Source organism: Sparus aurata, chromosome 17, assembly GCF_900880675.1.
Source record: "Sparus aurata chromosome 17, fSpaAur1.1, whole genome shotgun sequence".
Lineage (NCBI taxonomy): Eukaryota > Metazoa > Chordata > Actinopteri > Spariformes > Sparidae > Sparus > Sparus aurata.
The window spans coordinates 22,098,123-22,117,982 of record NC_044203.1 but is presented as its reverse complement, the minus strand read 5'-3'; the positions used below and the strand labels follow the sequence as shown (position 1 = coordinate 22,117,982).

Genomic DNA, 19,860 nt, shown 5'->3' with positions numbered 1-19,860 from the left:
CGTGTCAACTCCACCTGTGTTTGTGTAATGTGTGTTTGTGAGTACAGGCAGCGCCCAGAGCACATTACTGCAACCAGTCGTGTGGTTAACTATTGCATTGGCAACAGCAATATGTATAGTTCCAGTTTTGGCATTCCGCTTCCTCAAGGTGGACCTCAAACCTCAGCTCTCAGACACGGTGAGAAAACACTGATGTGCCCATCTCCTTCCTTGCAACATGCATCAATGTCACGTATTCCCAGAGGGTCCATCCGAAAACTGGTACCAGCCAATGATTAACTGCTCATCTGAGTGTGTGATGATGTGTTCATGTTTACCGTCACTGAACACATGCACTGCAAATATTGACATAATCAGTGACCTAATGACACAAGTCAATTTAAGTGCATGAGCTCGGCTTGTGTCCTTGTCAGTCAGTGCTTCTCTAACTAGTTGGGCGTCCAACTCAAGCCGCTGTCAGAGAGGAGTGAAGAAGTTCTTTTTTGATATTTTTGTAGGGTTAAGGGTTTCTCTACAGATAAAATTAATGTGGGGATAAGATTAATTCAAGATTTAAAAATCACCTTATTGTTTCACATTGTGGGAAATTTAGATTTAGCTTCTCCCCCATGCTGCAGTCAAAAAAAACATTGCAGATACATTAAAGACATATGTAGGTAAAAGACAGGGTAAGACAGCTGTGTGGAACAAGAATCTTATCTAAACTCATCAAAACATACAATTAAAGAAAAGAAAAAGAAAAAAGAAGACAACTACAACTGAAAATGCCAATAAACCATTAAATAGAAAACAAAGTTGCAAGTATGAAGAGTTTGATGAGGTTGAGGATCAAAAGGAAAAGTGCAGTTATGTAAGTAAAACATATTACAGAAAACAAAATTCAGTGCACACAGGTGGAAAGAAAACATTTTATAATCAAGCAACCTTACAGGAAAGTTCCCCATTTTGGGAAGGTAATAGCTTAGCATAGCAGAAATGCTAGAAACGGCAAAATAAGACAAGCTCAGTCTGATGATAAAAACCGGGGAGATATAACAAGGAGTGTGTGCTGCTTGTAAAGCTGAGCAGCATCTAAGTTTATTTACTTCTGGAGGAGGTGGGGCTATGTGGGCACAACAGCGGTGCATGTCAGAGTGGAGAGCATATGACTTTAACTCTGATCTTTTTAGTTCAACATGAAGCTCTCATACAGAACATGTACTCATGATGTCCCTTTTTCTTTCCTTCCTTTCTTCCCCAGGTACGCTACACTCAGCTGGTGCGGCAGAAGAAGCGAAAGCCGATAGGCCGAAGCGTGGGCGGTGCCTGGCGTGGAGCGAGCAGCGTGTCAGAGGGCCGTCTGGGCGCTCGCGGCGGTTCTCGAAGGTCAGGCTACGCCTTCGCCCACCAGGAAGGGTTTGGAGAGCTGATCACCTCAGGGAAGAACATGAGGCTCTCGTCTCTGGCCCTGGCCACCTTTGCCTCTAGACACAGCTCCAGCTGGATCGACACGCTCCGCAGGAAGAAACACACTCACACTCACACTCCCCCCAGCGCCTCCGGGGAGTGCAGCCCAGCGCCCAGCTGTATATCTGGGTCAGTTCCGCCGCTCTCCAACTCGTCTTCTGTTCTGGGCGGCTCACAGGATACGCCCATCGAGGAAGAAACGGGCACACCACCTGCCCAGAATGCACAGTGTGATCTCACCTCATCCACACAAACCCAAGCAGCTTCAGAAGCAGCTGCACCCCAGGCTTCAGCCCAGGCAGTCACCCTCACAGCAGGGAGGACTCATGTGGGAGACTCACCTGGAGGCTGGGCGGCCACTCTGGGGACTGTACAGGTGAGCTGCTGTTGTAACCTATCTTAGATCACACACACTGACTGACACTCGTCTGCTCTATCTGCATAAACTCACTCCTTTAACTCTTCTTCTCCAACAGGAAGCGCTGTTTGGTCGGAAAAGTCGTGCCGCTGCATCAAACAGCCCAGGCCCACCATCTGTTGCCAAGGATACCAGCCAGATTGTGTGAAACATTAAAAAAAAATGGAGGATTTACTTGTTCACTACTGTCCATCACATGTTTGCACAATCATGCAGGAGGTGTATGGTGCCTCAGTGAGGAGATACTGAGAGCACACAGACAAAACGCTTTTCTCTCTGCTTCCCAACTGAAAGCAAATGAATCCAAATCGAGGGAAAGAAGACGGATGTCCCGATGGCACGGGCATGTGTTGAATGATAACTGTGTTCATGACTGATAGAGCATCTCGAGATTTACGCTAAATAACTGAGGGCAAAGCAGCAGGAGCAGAAACAGATGTCAAGAAAACTTAATATTAATGATCTAAAGGTTTGTTTTTTCGACTTCAGAAAGTTTAGCCTCAAAAAATATCCTCGAGCCTCTGTGTTCACTATAGTTCTCAGTGAGAACGGCCCTTTAAGTTACAGAGCGCTGCAAGACTGTTGCAAAACCCGTGTCCCTTTTGTCTCATTGATCCGTTTTCTTACTCGTTGGACTTGTTTTTCCTTTCTTTCTTTGCATCATATTGATGTGTTTTATAATGGCCCAGTTGAGTTGTACCTTAAAGCAAGCTCTCAGTGCTTTTCCCCCTCTTTTCATGTTCAGATCATGTTAAAGTAACTCTGATGTGATGTCTCATAAGAAAGAAACTGCCGCTGGCTTACTTTTCTTTAAATCTTGGCAAAGAGCAAAGGAACTCGAGGCAGCAATGGACATTTAAAGGCGGTTTATCAAATCCACAGTCGTACATGTCGTCATTCTGTGCGGACAGTTTACACTGTATGCATACCGAACACTTCAGCAAAGTGCTTTACATATTTATTTTGTGCTGAATAAATCAAAAGGTGTTTGGGGATAATCATGCCTTAACAATGACGACATTTCTGGCTCCTGATAAATTGCTCAAGTTCAACATCCCATCTGTGTTTTATAGTAAATGCACCTATCAAATTCAGAACCCGTGACCCAGATTAGGGTGAGATAATGATTAAGTACAGGGTGATCAGAGGGTAGATATGAACCTGTTTTTTGTATCTGTGCTTGTAAAACAATCCAAATCAAAGCAATCTAAGAATGAAAACACAACATAATGTTACCACGAGCTGCAAAAACAATGCTGTAAATGAATGTACTGTACGGTGTTTGGCTCCATGAATTGTTTAAACATGGGTCAACTCCTGAACATGGAGCTGTTGAATGAGGGTCAATAAACATGTCATCTCTTTCACATAAAACAACAACAACAACAACAAAAAAACATACCGTCTCCATGCAAATGTCAGTTGAAACACCAACCACAGTTTGAGGTGGAAATGACTTTACCGTGGTGGGCTGTGAAATGAGGTAGTGTGAAAAATAACCGACACCTTTTTTTGGGGGGCGACACAAAACAGTTTTGTGGTACTTTTTGTGGCAAAAATACCCTTTGGTCTAGTTAATCATGGTAAACTATCAGTTTCTGTCGGCAGAGGTGAAAATATGAACAGAATTTGGAGAGAAAGATTTTTTGTGTCCATATCAAAAAGATACGATTTGTTACTTCGGTAATTCAAAGGAAAAACACAACTTGCAAGCTACATCCCCACACTTACATACAGATACATCATGTCACCCATGTCAACAGGATGTTTGAGGGCCAGTGGTGGAAAAATAGAAATGGCATCCGCACACAGAAAGGGCACTGGAAGGGCAACTTCATCTTGTTTTGTGTGGGATGACTGCCCGTTCTTGAACCCATCGACCTATTAGCTTCTGGTTCAGATCTGGCTGAAGTGGCGAATACAAGATTTTTGTCTCACGTTCTTTGGTGATTTTCTACATTTTCACAAACTGATGAAAAAAAATAAAATAGTATCAATTTGACACAAGTCCAAATAAAAAAAAAATCCAGGTGTAGCGAATTCAAATGTTTTATTTTAGATTGAATTTATCTTGAATGAATTAAAGGGGGACTGTTGGGTCTTGGTGTGGGTATGCGCTCTACGGAATGCCACTTTAGATTTGAGCATGTGCTACTTTGGCTCTGATGCAGCCTGTAATCTGCAAAGTAACCAGTAACTAAAGTATTTAAAGACATGTAATGGAGTAAAAAAGGTAGAGTATTTATCTCCAAAATGTGGTAGAGTGGACTTATAAAGTCAAATTAAGAACTTGAGTAAATGTAATTAGTTACATTACATCCCTGAAATTAGACCTTACTGTGCACCATGTATGATATAAAGTCATTATAATACTGTTAGGGTATTTTACAATTATAAAGGCACTTCCTGTTTGAGACATGAATATTAAATTAGCGCTTCTATATTCATCCGGGGGGTTTGTTTTGACGCTGAGGAGGATTTCCTCTGTGTAACGGGCTGAACAAGGGGAAGAGAGTTGGGATTACACAATAACGGGTCTTACGTACGACAGACTGCCGCAACCAGAGGAAGCCGGTATCTGTGTGGAGGAGGACTACTTGTCCGCTTGAAAACTTTGATGGGACTCACAACAACCTCCACCTGACGCCCATGCGTGTCGGAGGACTCGGTGAGGGGAGACTGATGCGCAAAAATGCGGATTTTTCTCCCTCTGCTGTGTGCTGTGTGCGCATCGGTGGCCCGCAGCATTTTCGACGGAACCTGCCTCAGAAAAGGTAAGAAACCCAAAACACATTTAGTTAGTCCTGTCCTGTGAGACAGTTCGCTCAGTTAGTGACAGCTGAGCAGAGGTCAGAACAAGTTTAAACAAGTTTAAAAGCGGGTTGGGGGTGTTTTTGTCTGTCACCCACATGAGTGACTCAGAGTCTTCTCATTTGTTCTGATTGGAGATGAATCACAGCAACCGATGAAACTGTGACTGTGGCCGATGTGTTTGCAGTTTCAGCACAGTGTCCAGATGTTTAACTTCAGTTAAAATGACACTCACTTTACACTGTAAAAATATTCTGCTGTACGAGTAAAAGTTCTGCATTGAAAATGTTCAGTAAAAGCACTGACGTGTAATCAAGAAAAGTAAAAATGCAGAAACATGGTCCCTGTGCCTGTTAAACTAATTGTTTTTACACAGTTTCATATCATTAGATTATTATTACTGCATCAAAACAAAAGCAGGATTTACTGAAAACTTTAGCTATTTGTATGGGACACCTTCCAGATCCACACAGATCCATCTAGTGTGTGCAGCAATTTTAATCTATTTTATCTTTTTCATTTTGACTTTATTATTATTATTATTATTATTATTATTATTATTATTATTAATAGTGAATTTAGTACTACTTTTGCACTGCTAATTTTTCTCCTGTTCTGCTCTGTCAAATAGATAGATAACTTATTGCCTTTGCATTATAAATACAAGCAAAACTTTTGTTTACACTTTATAGATAAGCTATAAAAAAATGTGTACATAATAAGTGGTCCATAATAAATAGATAAATAAATTGAATTTCACCTATACGGGGAATTAATATAGGTACATCTTAACTTATCTAATCTTATCTTCACACTGCTTGTTTTGTCCAACCAATATTACAAAACTATTACAAATAAAGTGTGACAAAGTAAAAAAAATAATTATATGTTTCTGTCCTTCAATGTGGTAAAGTTGGAAATTGGCATTAAAGGAAAAGATTCAAGTACATTCAATTTGCACTAAAGTACAGTACTTGAGTACATGTATTTAGTTACATCCCACCGCAGGATACTTCCAAAAACTTCTGTATGATTTTCTAATTTGAACACAAAACACTGTTTTAAATGATTTGTTTTGTGGTTTTGTCACTTTGAAACAGCTGTCTTGTAACATTTTGTAGATATATGTTTCATCCTGTCCCCATAAAACTATACTGTATATTTACAACTTGTAATTGGATTAAGTTCGTCCTTCTCCTCTTTCTGTCATAAAGTTCAGCCTCAACTCTACATTGGCAGCGTGTTTGGATAGCTTCTACTGTTTGTATGAGCTGTTTTTACTCTCCAGTCATAATGTACTATGTGTTTTTAACCTTGGTTTTGTTTGTTGTACTGGACTAAAACTGCTGGAGGGAGTTATGGCACTTTGAAAGAACTCCTTTTAACTTAATGCAAAAAAAAGTACAAATAAGTCAATATATGAAACCATAAATCTGTCCACAGACAGTGAGTTGATGTGTTCTTTCTGTATCTAATTAATAGGAAATAAAAGGTTAAGTGGGAGAAAGTGGAAGAGTGTGTGTTTGCACTTCACATGATTAATGGACTTCTGACGTCAAGTGCCAGTCAATTCCAAACAGGAGGCTTTGAACACAAATACAGCTCAAATCATGACTCAAGTCACGATTTGAGCTATATCAGAAAATCTGAATAATTAGGGAACAACAAAAAATGTAAATTAAGGAGAGATGACACAGAGAGGGGCATGTTTTCGGACAGAAAAAGAAACAGAGAAGGTGAAGGACATATTAAAAGAGGAAGTTCAGAAGGAGGTGGTAATTTTAGCCACATAACGTGATATCCTATCTGTGCTGCGTCTAGTCGACCGTAACCAATACTCAAGGCAAAGCTTGTCATTTTGCACCAAATATAGTATGAATGTAAAGTAAACTCAAAACCACCAGCACATACAAGGAATTAAAGGATAAGTTCACCCAACCACATGCTGATAAGAATCAGGTGAAGTTTTGTTTTCCACAAATCATCTCTGGAGCTTCGAAGCAGAACAGTGTTGCAGCATTCTCCCAAACAACTGAAGTAGATGGGGACTTGTTTTAAAATGTAAATAAAGAACTGGGAATAAGTGTAAAACGGCTTAATAAATGGACCACGAACTTCCCCCAACTTACCAACAGCATGCAGTAGAGTAGATCAAATTTCCATTTTTGGGTGAACAGTTCCTTTAAGTCTGTAACTAATGTTATTGGGGTTTTTTTGTGTGCAGACCCTCCCCCTGGTGCCTTGGTTGTATCTCCTGGTAGTGACTTGGTGTTGACCTGCAGTGGCCATGTGGCAGTGAATGGAGTAAAGGTCAGAAACGGCTCAAACACCAACCGAGTAGGCAGTTCTTCAGCTGCAACCCCAACCACTGTAAACATCATAACCAGCCCTGGAGCTCAGATGAAAAGTGACACACATAATACAGAGAATGCAGGAGGTCAGGGGTATCACTCTAACCCGACTCAGGCCAGAGATACCAGAAGCCCCAGACATACAGATACAGGATACACAGCTTCTCCCACAGCTCACATGGGCCAGCCAACCAGTGTGCACAGACTGCTAAACACTGCAGAGACAGATGGCGTGGATTATGAAGAGGAAGAAGTAAGCAGGGTAACAAGGGGCATAAAATGGAGGTCTCAATGGAAGTTGAACAAGAGGACCTTGGGAAAAGGAGACAGAGATCAGGGAGGAATCACATTTGATAGGAGTGGAGCTTCACTGTCTCTGTCCTCATTAAGACTGACAGACTCTGGGACGTATGCGTGTTTCCACAGAGGCAGGGAGAGGTTCTCCTTAAAGGTGATCGTAGCAGGTGAGTCTCAACGAAGACGTTTTGGATGGTTGATGTTATGTTAAGTGATGTGTCAATTTGATTTGATCCTCCTTTCCTCCTTTAGCCCCACGTTCTGAATGTAAGAAAAAAATGTGTTTATGTTTCTGTGAAAATGTGAGTCAATACTGATGTAGGGGTGGGTCAATGAGACAGTCCAGGTATTCAAGAAGGCCCTCACATAACATATCATTCATTATTTCATTTAATTTCATTGACAGACATTATTCTGTCATGGAGTTAGATTGTAAGTTGGACAAAACAAATATTTGAAAATGCTATGTTGGAAACTGGCACAGTTTTTGTCATTATTCTTAAAAGAACTAATCCGAAATTGATTGACATTGTCGGTTGTTGCCCGAATCGTACCAGTGAATGTGTTTGTGAAGGTGATAGACAGTGATCTGTGGTTGAGGAACTGTAGATATTTTTTGTAAAGACAACAAATGACTGACTGACTTAATTATTGTCCAGTATCATGTCTAATATGCATTAAGCAGCAGTACACTGTAAACCCGAGTAAGTTACCAGAACTCAAAAGAATTGAGGCAATCGATTGACTCAATTTTTTTGAGTTGATGAACTCAAAAGTCAAAATTTTCCAGAACTTAAAGGTTGGATGACTTGCTACTTGTACCTTTTGATAACAGTTAAATTAAAGTGCTGATTTAGTTGAACTCAATTATTTTCAGTTAATATGACTTAAAGTTTCCAGTTTTCAAAACCACTGGAATAAGTTCTAAGAACTTTTAATAAATAAGTACACAACCACACCATTTTATGTTAACCAAACTCAGTGTTTATTAGTTTGTGTTGTCATTGTTTTAAGTACACATTAGTCATGTATTTTGAGTTTATTTGCTTAAAAACATGTGACTCCAAACTTAAAATGTCTGAGGCAATTGATTGCCTCAATTTTTTTGAGTTGATGAACTCAAAAGTCAACATTTTCCAGACCTTAAAAGGTTGGATGACTTGCTACTTGTACCTTCTGATAACCGTTAAATTAAAGTGCTCATTTAGCTCAACTCAAAAATGTGCAGTTAATGACTTAAAGTTTTCTGTTAAGGCAACTCAATTATTTTCAGTTAATATGAGTTACAGTTTCCAGTTTTCAAAACCTCTGGAATAAGTTCACAGAACTTTAAAAAATAAGTACACAACCTCACCATCTTATGTTAAGAAAACACAATGTTTATTAGTTTGTGCTGTCATTGTTTTAAGTACACATTAGTCACATATGTTGAGTTTGTTTACTTTACATGTGATTCAAAACTTAACATTTTGAGGCAATTGATTGCCTCAGTTAGATTGAGTTTAACAAACTTAATATATCTCTCATATAACTCAAATTTCTCTGATTCTAGCCTTCCAAATGTGTTCCTGGTCACTTAAGGCCCTAGGAAATAGATATTTTTCACAAATGTATGTTAGTGACCAAACAACTAATCAGATAGTCAGGAAAATAATTTGAGCAATCGAAAACAATAATAAATAATAATAAATAATACACAAATGAAATAAGCCTTTGTTATCAGCTATAAAAGTGCTTTTGGCGACCTGGGTAATTATTTTCAATGACGACAGAGATTCTCAGAGGGTGGTAGTGAACTGGACTTGTATCATGGTCACTGATCACAGTAAGGAGGCCCACGGCAACACCATCAAGCTCTAGCTCATCAAACTCGTCCTGAATGGATGAAAAAGAGACACTAATCACAAACTAACAAATGGAACAGAACAGATGAAATATCATTTATCTTTATCACATCTCCAGTCATATCTTCCTCAACTCTTAAGTCTTTAAGTCTTGAAACTGGAAGAGAGAGATGCAATGATGGGAAATACATTCATCACATATCAAAATATACTGTTTGTGAGCTTGGATCCTCTGAAAGATCAGGTTGTAACCTAGGTTAGCTAATGTTAGCTCGCTAGTTCTAGCAGCTAACCATTACATTTGTTGAAATTGGTTAGCTAGTTAGCACCATGGTGGCCAGCGGAGTTTTGCCTCTGCTGTAAACTTAGTTTAATACAATCCATGGTGTTAAATAAGTAAAAGTGAATAAATATTCAACTTCAAAACTTACAGTAAGTCCTGACTGTTGCCACATAGGTTGAACTTTCTGCCTTCTGTTGCTTCCAGCCGCCAACCATCTCTGCAGTTCAAACTTTTCTTCTTCTGTGTTTTTTCAAAGTGCGGTAAGGAATCAGTGTAGTATGCACATTAGCTCCGCCTTCTGCTTCGTAAGGTTGAATCAGAGATTAACTCGAAATAAAACATCATCCCTGCAGCTGCTCAACACTTAAATAAGAAAAAAAAAACATATAGGCTAGAGTAAACTGATGCTTAAATAAGATACATTTTGTCCTCCACTAATGTCAAATGCATTGCAGACCATTTGTCCCAATCGAATTGTTACTGGTTTTTTTTACTGATTTTATTTATTTGGAGAAGCACTTTGAGATTTTATAGTATTTTCGCATGTGCTATATGAATTAAGTTTATTTTTAAATCATCCCTATTTAAAACCATAGAAATAACAGGAAGTTATCATTCTTAGCATGTAATAACTTCATTATATTAGGCTGTGCTTAAGTGATGTTTTTAATTTATGCTCACTTAAATATAAAATAGTTCCATTTAATAAAAAATGATTAGTCAAAATTACTCAAAATGAACAACATGTTACACCAACTTGACATAATTAAGTAAGTAGAACTTCTTTTTAAAACTTTGAGTATACAGTACTTAATCTATTTAATTACTTTGAACATTTGGGTTTACAGTGTATTAAAAGGACTGCTGTTGCTATGTGGGGCATGTCCTTATGCTGCATTCCAGACAACTTGGGAAAAGACAGTACAACAGAAAGGATAGGGTGTATTTGTATCTGTATTAGGCGTGGTAATGGAATATATATTCAGGAATGAAAGTCCTGTAAAATAAAGGTATATGTAATTTAATCTCCTATTTTGTTTATATAGGCAAGGCGGCTGCAATGTTATAGTTTAATTGTGTGTACACTTGAAAAAGAGACATTATTTTGTAACAGTCAAGCACATGTTTTGTTCCATTTTTGTTGTTGTACACCTGGAATGCTCAGAGTTGGGAAGTTGTACATTTCCACAAGGAAATTCCAACCCCTGACTTTAACTGGAACACAGCACACAGTAAGTGCGCAACATTGTTTGTGCAGGACGTTCAGGTCAAGTGGTATCCACAGGCATGCCAGGACCAAAGGCTTCCCAGCAGATCACTGGGTTGTAATCAGTAACTATTCAGTTCGCATGTTTGTCCTTTTAATGTTGTGACTGATCACCTGTACATGTCAGATCCTCCAGAGAAACCCGGCCTAGACTGCTACAAAAAGTCACCCAGCAGCAAGATTCGCTGTGAGTCGACACCTCAGAAGCCGAACGCTGTCCGGCCTGACTGTTCCCTCCTACTCAGTAAAAAGTAAGCACACACACTACAACTAGAAATCCCCAATGAATCATTTATACATAGTCTGAAGATGGTAAATGATACCTGTGTACAACACAATAAAGCATGAACTGGTTTATGTACTGTATGAAACAAACCTTTATCAACATTACAATCTATGATATAGATGTTTCTTTTCAGCTGACAATCACATTAGGAGTGTTCACAGGTCCCAGTACTAAATCATTTTATATCATATATCTAATAAATTATTTCAAGTCTTTGACAACTTGTTGGGGATTGTACATTTATTTATTTCATAGATGTAGTTCAGTTTGTTTCGTTGAATATTAATACATTGTTTTCAAAGTTAATTTCTATGTCTTTATTTTGATAGCTGACAGAGGGATGGCGAGAGATGACAGGAAATGAGGGGAAAGAGAGAATTCAGATGGCCGAAACTACAACTGCATATCAATTGATGTTCTAATGTTCTGGCAGTGACTTCTCTATGTCTTCACATGTTATTCATCTTTGTGTAAGTGACAAGGTTCTTTTCCTGGGTCAACAGTGCGCAGCCATTCGTTCGCAGGCAGTGCTCGTACTCTTCTCGGACGTCCCGCTGTTGGTGCGCCCTGGACCACAATGAGGAAGAGCGGAGGAACAATCACATGGCCTTCCTGTGTGTCACGAGCATCGCAGGCAATGCCACCAGCAGCGTGGTGCAGTTCCACCCCCTGTCCATAGGTAAGTGGGTGTGTGCGGAGATCTGACTCAAGTTATTAGGTCTAAGTCTCGAGGGAGTTTCAAGTCAGTCCCTTTTTCCCCAGCTGAAACACTACGGATTTACATGCAGCATTCAGCTTTCATAAAGAGAAAAGACAAAGTATTATTACCTGACTAACAACCATATTATCTGCAATTTAATAAATCTGTTCAAAAAGAATGACAGTGAATTGTATCTACTGTCATTAATGTAGATTAAATAATTGTAATGAAGAAATACAAAGTATAAATCAAGTGGGTCATAAAATATAAAAAGACACTTGAGTCACCATGTCTGTAGTCAAGTGAAGTCAGGAGTCTTTAACTTTCACGTCAAAGTCATTTTCAGATCTGTTCGAGTCACAATAAGTCCACATCTCTGAAGGTAAATAAATCACTCTGAGGCTCACTATAATCCTTCCTGCTCCCTCAGTAAAGCCCGACCCTCCGTTAAATGTGACAGTCCGGCAGATTGAAGGACAGGAGACGTGGCTGAAGGTCGTGTGGAATCTCCCCACCTCCTGGAAGTCTGTAGACAACTTTTATGAACTAATCCATGAGATGAAGTACAGGCCGTGCATATCACCATTTCATCAGGAGCAGGTGCGTGCTGGGAGACAAGCTGCCGGGTAGCCCATGTTTTTGAGCCTGTCACTGTGTGTGTGTGCTTTTCACAGTTCAGAAGTTCAGTGCACTGCTGGCTTTTATGCCTTTAAACAATAAAACACTTTGTTGATGACAGTGTAATGTGTGTCTATGTAGGTACATGAGGTTACAAACAAACGCTTTGACATTATCACTGATGCCATGCCTGGTGTTGAGTACGTGATACAGCTCAGAACTAAGGAGCAATATGATGGCATGTGGAGCAGTTGGAGTGATCCTGTCGTTGCCACCACCTGGACGGGTAAATACACACACACACACACACACACACACAAAAAGCCAGCTCAAACTTAGATGTTCTGATATTTCCTTGTGCTCTGGGGCCAGCAGCCAGAAAATATTGCCTTATGGTTTTAAAGAAATGGAAGTGATGTAGAAGTGGACTGGTAGATCGCTGAACTCGATATTATCCACTCTGGACACAGACAAAAGTAGTCATGACAACAGGAGGAGGCAGGACTCCTGTTTCCTTCCCGTATGACTGGGTTTTCCAAAGAGGCTGTGTACAAGAACATCCTCCAATATGTACTTTTAACCTGTCCAATTGAGTTTCTGTGTCTTCCTGAAGAAGTTAACTCATTGTGCACAGCATGCACACAGTATTCTACAGTATTCTAAATGAATGAAAGTGACAAATGCTAATTTTAACCTGAAAGTGAAACCTTTTTCATGCAAATGTTTTATCTAACTATCTTTCATGTTTGCCTGATAAACATATTCCTGTCCTTAACACCTTAAAATTTATTTGTCCCCAATTTCTGCGATATGTAATCTTTGCAAGTTTTCATTAAAAAATAAATACATATTGGGATTATTTAATTAATACGCTTATTTGCTTTCTTGTGAGTCTGTTTCAACTGATTTTAAACCAGTGACTGCGATATCGAAGTCATTCCCAGGGATTAACATATGAGACAATAATGAGAGTTGTTGAGTGAGAAGAAACATAAAAAAAACTTCACAAAACGGATACAACAGATTCTAAATCATCTGTGTCTTCTTGTAAATTTGACATTAAATGCAATACATACAATTGTAGTTTGCTTGGCACCGCTGTACCAGCATGTCTGCTTAAGATAGTCTTACCTGCCAACATTAAGCAGCTGTTTGAAACACACTGTTTCAGCTGATTTCACCATTGACACATTTCTTAAACATGTCAAATTTTACAAATACAGTAAATTACCAATATAGGCTATTTATTTATGGACTGTGTTTAAAGTCACCAGACTCCCGGAGAAAATCACTCAATTTTGTGAGTTGTTAATTAGGAGAAACTTTGCAAAATATGTGAAACACTGTCTATGATAAATTGTGAACTATTTGGTCCTTATTGTAAATTTGGCAAAAAGTTATAGGCAAGGCAAGGCAAGTTTATTTGTTTAGCACAATTCAGACACAAGGCAACTCAAAGTGCTTTTCAGGCGCATACAAATTACATTAAAAATTTCATTTAAAAGACATTGAAAATTGCATTAAAAAGACATTGAAAATTGCATTAAAAAGACATAAAAACAAGTAGAAACATTAAGAAACAAACATCAAAACAAGTAGGCTAAAATAGAAAAGCTTTAAAAGAAACAAGACTATTGAGTCAGAGTCATAACGCAGTTCAAAGTCTTGAATTGCTTCAGTTAAAAGCAGTGGCAAAAAGAAATGTTTTAAGTCTTGATTTAAAAGAGGTGAGAGTAGGAGCAGACCTGCAATTTTAAGGGAGTTGGTTACAAATATGTGGCGCATAGTAACTGAAAGCTGCTTCTCCATGTTTAGTTCTGACTCTGGGGATTGAAAGCAGACCGGTACCTGATGATCTCAGAGGTCTGGATGGTTCATAACGTGGCAGCAGATTAGAAATATATTTTGGCCCGAAACCATTTAGGGCTTTATAAACCAACAGCAGGATTTTGAAATCTATTCTTTGATAGACAGGAAGCCAGTGTAAAGATCTAAGATCTGGAGTGATGTGATCTATTTTTTTTGGTTCGTGTTAGGACTCGAGCAGAAGCATTCTGAATCAGCTGCAACTGTTTGATGGAGTTCTTAGGGAGTCCTGTAAGGACACCATTACAGTAGTCGAGCCTACTCTCCTGCCGAGACAAAAGTCCTCTTATCCTGGATATATTCTTAAGGTGATAGTAGGCTGACTTTGTAACCGTCTTAATGTGGCTGCTGAAATTCAGGTCTGAGTCCATAATTACACCGAGGTTGACGTAGGCTTCATTCTGAAAGTACGGAGTTCTGAAAAAAATGTGAAATAAGGCAGCAGCAGCCAATAAATTGTAGTCCCAGTGGTTTGGAAATATCCAGGAGTCGCTCAAAAGGCTGTCTGCCTGTGTTTAGCTCACACAGGACAGATGGTAATACCAGGTATAGACAACCCTTTAGATGAGATGATTAGTGTGTGTTTGTTACCCCATGGTACTGGTTGTGCAAGCCTTGCTGTGACCAGTTCAAATGAAGAAGAATGTTCTTTTTTTATTGTACGACGCTTGAGGAAGTAAAACTATCATCAAATAGTTCCCTAGAAAAAGAGCAAAGATTACACTGAAATAAACAGGAGTTGAGTAACACGAATGTGCCTTTTCTTGTTCCTGTCATGCTGACCATCATGCAACCTCCAAAAGGGTAACTCCACCAATTTGACACATTAGAGTGTGTTTACAGGTCTTGGGAATGACAACAGCATACGTGAAACAAGTAGTATAAAGGCTTTTGTCGCTCCAGAGAAGCTGCATGTAATTGTTGACTAAGTTGCATTGTGGGTAATTGTGGGCACCAGGTTTTAAAAAAGAGGAAGAATGTGAGGAATAAAAACGATTATATCTCTGATCTTGCTGTATCAATTTCGATCAGTTGTTTTTTTAACTGTCCTATAATGAGTACAATACCGTACCAGTGGACTGCTTTTTACCCACAATGCAACTTAGCCACCGAGTGTCATCACTTGTAAACTTATTTTAATGGTACCCTTTAAGTTTGTCTCATGACTCTAAGTGCTCGTTCCAAGGCAATTGGGCTTGTTTCACTTTCTCAAAGATTTTCACCTCTCAGCCAAGAGACTTTTTCAGTAGCAACAAACTTCTCACAGATAACAGATGGTTTGAACAAGGCATAAAAGAATCCATCTACTTCAACCTGGAACGACCATCTTTGAACAGAGGAGGTGGCCTAAGACATTATTTATCACCCTCCTATGATGTTGTACCGAGTTCCCTCCCCAGACAGCTTAACAACCATTCCCACCTGAGCTCACCTAGCTGTAACAACTCACATGAAAGCCGGTCACCTCTCACAAGTGGCCCTGAAGCCCCTGAAACTCATGAGATCACAAATGACCTTAACAGCTTTGTAAGGACACTCACACACAGTGTTTAAAGCCTCCAACCTTCCCAGTTATTTGGAACTGAAGAAGCCTCTTGATGAGAGATGAAGCATCTGCAAGAAACTGAAACAAGTCGCCTGCGATATAGCACTTCCAATTACCATGACCTCGATAGACCCTTCATCAACATTTGTCTTATAAGACAAATGTTGATGAAGGGTCTATCGAGGTCATGGTCATAATATGACCCATAGTAGACTTCCAAATCCCCAGATGGGCAATATCAACCTAGATAATGGTGCAAGATCTTTTTTAGTTTTGATAACATGTCCTTTGTCTGGATCTCTCTCTCCACAGCTCCAGAGGCAACGACAACACTGGTAAGACTATCAATGTGTGCGTGAAAAGAGGATAACACATACACACTTTCTCCATACTACAGTTTGATTAAGACAACATCCCGTTCATCATTAATTCATCCTCAAATTTTCTTCACAAACACACACACACACACACACACACACATTTCTGATAGCCTCGAGCCTGCATGATGTAACCATGTAACCATATAACAAGCGTTCTCCTTTTCAAATAGTCTCAGTGTTGTTGTTCATGAGAAAATCCGTCATTCTCTCTGTTTTTGTTCTGTTTTCCAACCTCCAGTATCTAACACTGTCTTGTCTCTAACTTACAGCATCCAGTCTATACAGACCCGGAGAGCTCTGGCGATGACTATACAATGGAGGACACACGTAAGATATCTGTCAGACAGTGAAATATCTTTATTAATAATGATCAGTGAGGTTTGTGTAGGTGAGAGAGATGGGACAATAGAACACAAGAGAAAGAGGGAACTCTCAAAGGTTGTTAGTGCTGAAAATCCCCTCTGCCCCACTGGGTTTTAACAGGAAGACATGTCATCACAATAACTGAGGCTCAACAACGAAACAAGCCACAGGAAACATGGCTCAACACACCTATCTCTGTCTCTCTCTCTCTCTCTCACATACACACATATGCACACATATGCACACACACACACACACGCACACACACACACACACACACAAATATATACTTGCATGGATGTATTGATCTCTATAAGGATTTCATTCCTCTCTTTACTGCAGCTCCTCCTGCACTTCTTTCAAGCTCAAATGAGGTCTCAGCCCACGTCCTGTGGATTTCTGGTTCCTTTGCCCTCTTGTTAATCATTCTGGCTGCCTACATATTCAGGTAGTGACATCTGCATATAAGATATATTTTTGCATGTCTTTTTTCCTGCTGTACAACTATGACTGTGTCGCATTACTTTGAAAGTCAGTTGCAGAATGCAAATTGCATGGCATTTTTTAACTTAGCGATAAAAAAGTAATCTAATCTGAACACCTTTTATTTTATTTACTTCAGAATCAAAGATTAAAAACATAAAACCTTGCGCTTAAAAATGGAAGCACTCATGTTTTATCAAAATATTTCCAGTGCAAACACAATGGATTTTGCATATTCTGCATTTACACTTATGTAATATAAGTATATTATCTAACATAAACAGTAAAGACACACACGACAGCTATGTTATGTGCATTTTACAACATGTGGAATAGTGTTTTTTTGTTTTTTGGTGTACATTGTGTTGTCTTTAACCAAAGGTCACATGGAGGACTTTGCTCTTGTAATTTAAGAGGAGCCCTTACTCAAAATGTTCTTCCATATTCCACGTTGATAAAGTAATTAAAACTCCATAATAAAATAAATACATTAATGAATTAATGAATTGATAAAAAACAATAACACCTGTAAACACTAAGGTGGTGTTGCTGAAGTCTAGAAGAAAATTATGTTGAGTTTTTCTCATCATGAAAAACAAATTCATAATTTAAAAAAAGATGTAATCAAGATAGTCATAAGAATTCCCTATACTGTAACTTATATAATCTAATTACACGTTTTTCACATATATTACTGTCTGGTTATGGTTACATTTTTGTAATCTGATGATTAGCTATTACATGTTATCCCTTGCTACCCAACCCTATGTACAACAGAAATTATGACATGTATTAAATAATAGCAGGTGGATGCATGCCAGACTTCAAACCTCAGCAAATTACTTCACTCAACTTCTCTTTTTGGTCATTTCAGACACAAAGAGAGATTTATGTCTAAACTCCACAGCCTGAGTGTCTTCACCCAGTATGGTGACTCACCTCAGCCTCAGCCTCCGCCCTCTGCCCCAACAGCTCCAGAAGTGCAGGCTTTGGTGACTTTCAGCCCTCCTCTTCTCAAAGAGCCTCCACCAGGCGAAGTGAAAGATGGAGAAGAAGAAAACGAAGAGGAGCAGTGTCTGAACGAGAGGACTGAAGCCATGCACTTCAACAACACAAGTTATTTCTTCCTCCAGCAGCAGTGATGACCATGCAGAAGGGGTGATAAAGCAGAGCATTTAACTGCTTTGTGTTGTTAGATCGTTGCTTTTCACTTCAGAGCCAGCCAATAAGTTTTTGTTTCTCCAATAAGCTTGAAGCAAACTCAGGAGCAGCTTGTACAGACTGTCTTCTGTTCTATCTCTCTAACGCTGTTGAATGCCTAAAATACCTCTAAAAGACTGTTTGTTGTTGTAGTTGTCTTAAGAGCAGCCTTTACACTCTCTCTGGTACGCCTGTGTCAATTTAAAGTGTGTTAATAAACTGCAGATTACATGTTGGCCAAATGAAATGTCAATGATACCACCTCATGTCCTGTTTGTATATAACATTGTTAAGGTTTATAAAATATATCACTTGTTTTATACTAGTTAGTGTGGTTCATCATTTAATATTATGTGTGGTTCTAGTCACGGGCGTAATTTTTTTTTGGGGGGGGGGACTTTTTCAAAAGGCCGTTTTGGTCCCCTGCAGTTTTTACCGTCCAAAAACCATGTTACGCTATATTTAACAAAGACGCGTCAAGCACTAGGACCAAGCGGAAAACGGCCGCTCAAGCTGAAGCCCGTTTCCCTGCGTTTAGACCCGCCCATAAGCTCCTCGATTGGCTCTGCCGTTTCTTGTGTGATTGGCCGTCCCCGCTGTCACTCTATCTTGCTTGCACAACGGTCTGCTAGTTGCCTAGGAGTCCTTATTAATCTGCCACTGTAAACAGTTTTTTCTGCCTGGGTCACGTCCGCTAGAGGGATTGTAATATCAGAGGTTTCATTTACATTAACGTTTGAATCGGTGTCCATGTGCGTACGTGATTGCGTGTGTGTATGTGTTTGGTAATTAGGTGCAGCCAGGATGTAAATTACCAAATAATAGCCGGGGCGTTTATTTGTTTCAATCACTTAACAGACCAGGCGTTTATTTGGGACAGGCGTTTAATTCAACAGTTGTGCGTCTTCTGCAAGTGAAGTTGTTGCGGCGGAGGAAACGACTCATCTCTGCTGTCACTCACGGTGGCGTACATTTGTTTCGCCATCGCCCTGATCATTTTGCGGGCCACTCTCTCGTGGCGTGCCCGTTTGCTGATAACTCATTCCTGCATGTTTATCTCCAGCTCCTCGCTAGCCTTCTTCCTCCCTCCACCAGGCATCCCTGTTGCTGTCCTCCTCGGACAGACGCTGAAGCTCAGTTTTATTTTTTCGCCAATCTCTCACTCTGTTGGGGTCGACAGAGAAACGTCTAGCGGCTGCTTCTCCCGAGCTTTCCTCTGCATATTTTACGAAGAAATGTTTAATTTCAAGTCGTACTTTTCATTGTTTTGCTGCACCGGAGCCATGGCGATCATCAATGTGATAGTGACTGACAGAAAGCAAGCACGAAAGAAGAAGAAAAACGTGCAGCGTCTTCTTCCTTGATAAAAAATTTATTTGGAACCGAAAATATACAAAAAATATGAAAATATACACCTGCACCCGGCGTTTAAAGGGGACCCAGGGGCGGTTCTCTGAGTCTGGACCCCCCTGTGGCCCCCCCGTCAGGGAGTCTGCATCAATAATACAATGATAGATTTCTTGCAATGATTTTGTTTTGAAGGGAAAGGCAGAAATAAAATGTCTTAGCAGTTTACTACCCAGTCAAAATTGCTGAAATTGTAAACACTGTATTGTCTGAATGAGGGATTTATCTTTTTTTCCGGGCTGTATGTGCCCCCTAACAAAAAAGCCGGCCCCAACCTGGCCCCCCTATTAAAAC

The 19,860-nt window shown here is 39.6% G+C and overlaps 2 protein-coding genes across 5 annotated transcripts in view; both read left to right on the top strand.

The window, feature by feature from the left end:
* atp8b2 (ATPase phospholipid transporting 8B2) overlaps positions 1-3,263 on the top strand; it is a 29,155-nt gene extending 25,892 nt beyond the window's left edge. For 3 of the 4 annotated variants that reach the window (XM_030395139.1, XM_030395138.1, XM_030395140.1), the window contains 3 exons: positions 48-178; positions 1,241-1,822; positions 1,923-3,263. In XM_030395139.1, coding sequence (XP_030250999.1) covers positions 48-178; positions 1,241-1,822; positions 1,923-2,012 — 803 coding nt within the window. In that variant the 3' untranslated portion in view covers positions 2,013-3,263. Of the gene's footprint in view, positions 1-47; positions 179-1,240; positions 1,823-1,922 lie in introns of those variants that run through there. The other variant, XR_003981326.1, reaches the window with a different exon arrangement.
* A 1,159-nt stretch (positions 3,264-4,422) lies between these two features.
* On the top strand, positions 4,423-18,484 carry il6r (interleukin 6 receptor). Its single transcript, XM_030395202.1, has 10 exons — positions 4,423-4,638; positions 6,900-7,490; positions 10,845-10,968; positions 11,507-11,682; positions 12,134-12,303; positions 12,463-12,607; positions 16,046-16,068; positions 16,383-16,440; positions 16,819-16,924; positions 17,834-18,484. The coding sequence occupies exons 1-10, from the start codon at positions 4,557-4,559 to the stop codon at positions 18,099-18,101; spliced, it is 1,743 nt and encodes a 580-aa protein (XP_030251062.1). The 5' UTR covers positions 4,423-4,556; the 3' UTR covers positions 18,102-18,484.
* Positions 18,485-19,860: the final 1,376 nt, after the last annotated feature.

Bases quoted from the DNA above. Each gene is read 5' to 3' on its own strand.
- il6r (XM_030395202.1), top strand. From the start codon at position 4,557: ATGCGGATTTTTCTCCCTCTGCTGTGTGCTGTGTGCGCATCGGTGGCC. The intron at 10,969-11,506 runs GTAAGCACACAC...CTGGGTCAACAG, and splicing joins TCCCTCCTACTCAGTAAAAA to TGCGCAGCCATTCGTTCGCA. The intron at 12,304-12,462 runs GTGCGTGCTGGG...GTGTCTATGTAG, and splicing joins CACCATTTCATCAGGAGCAG to GTACATGAGGTTACAAACAA.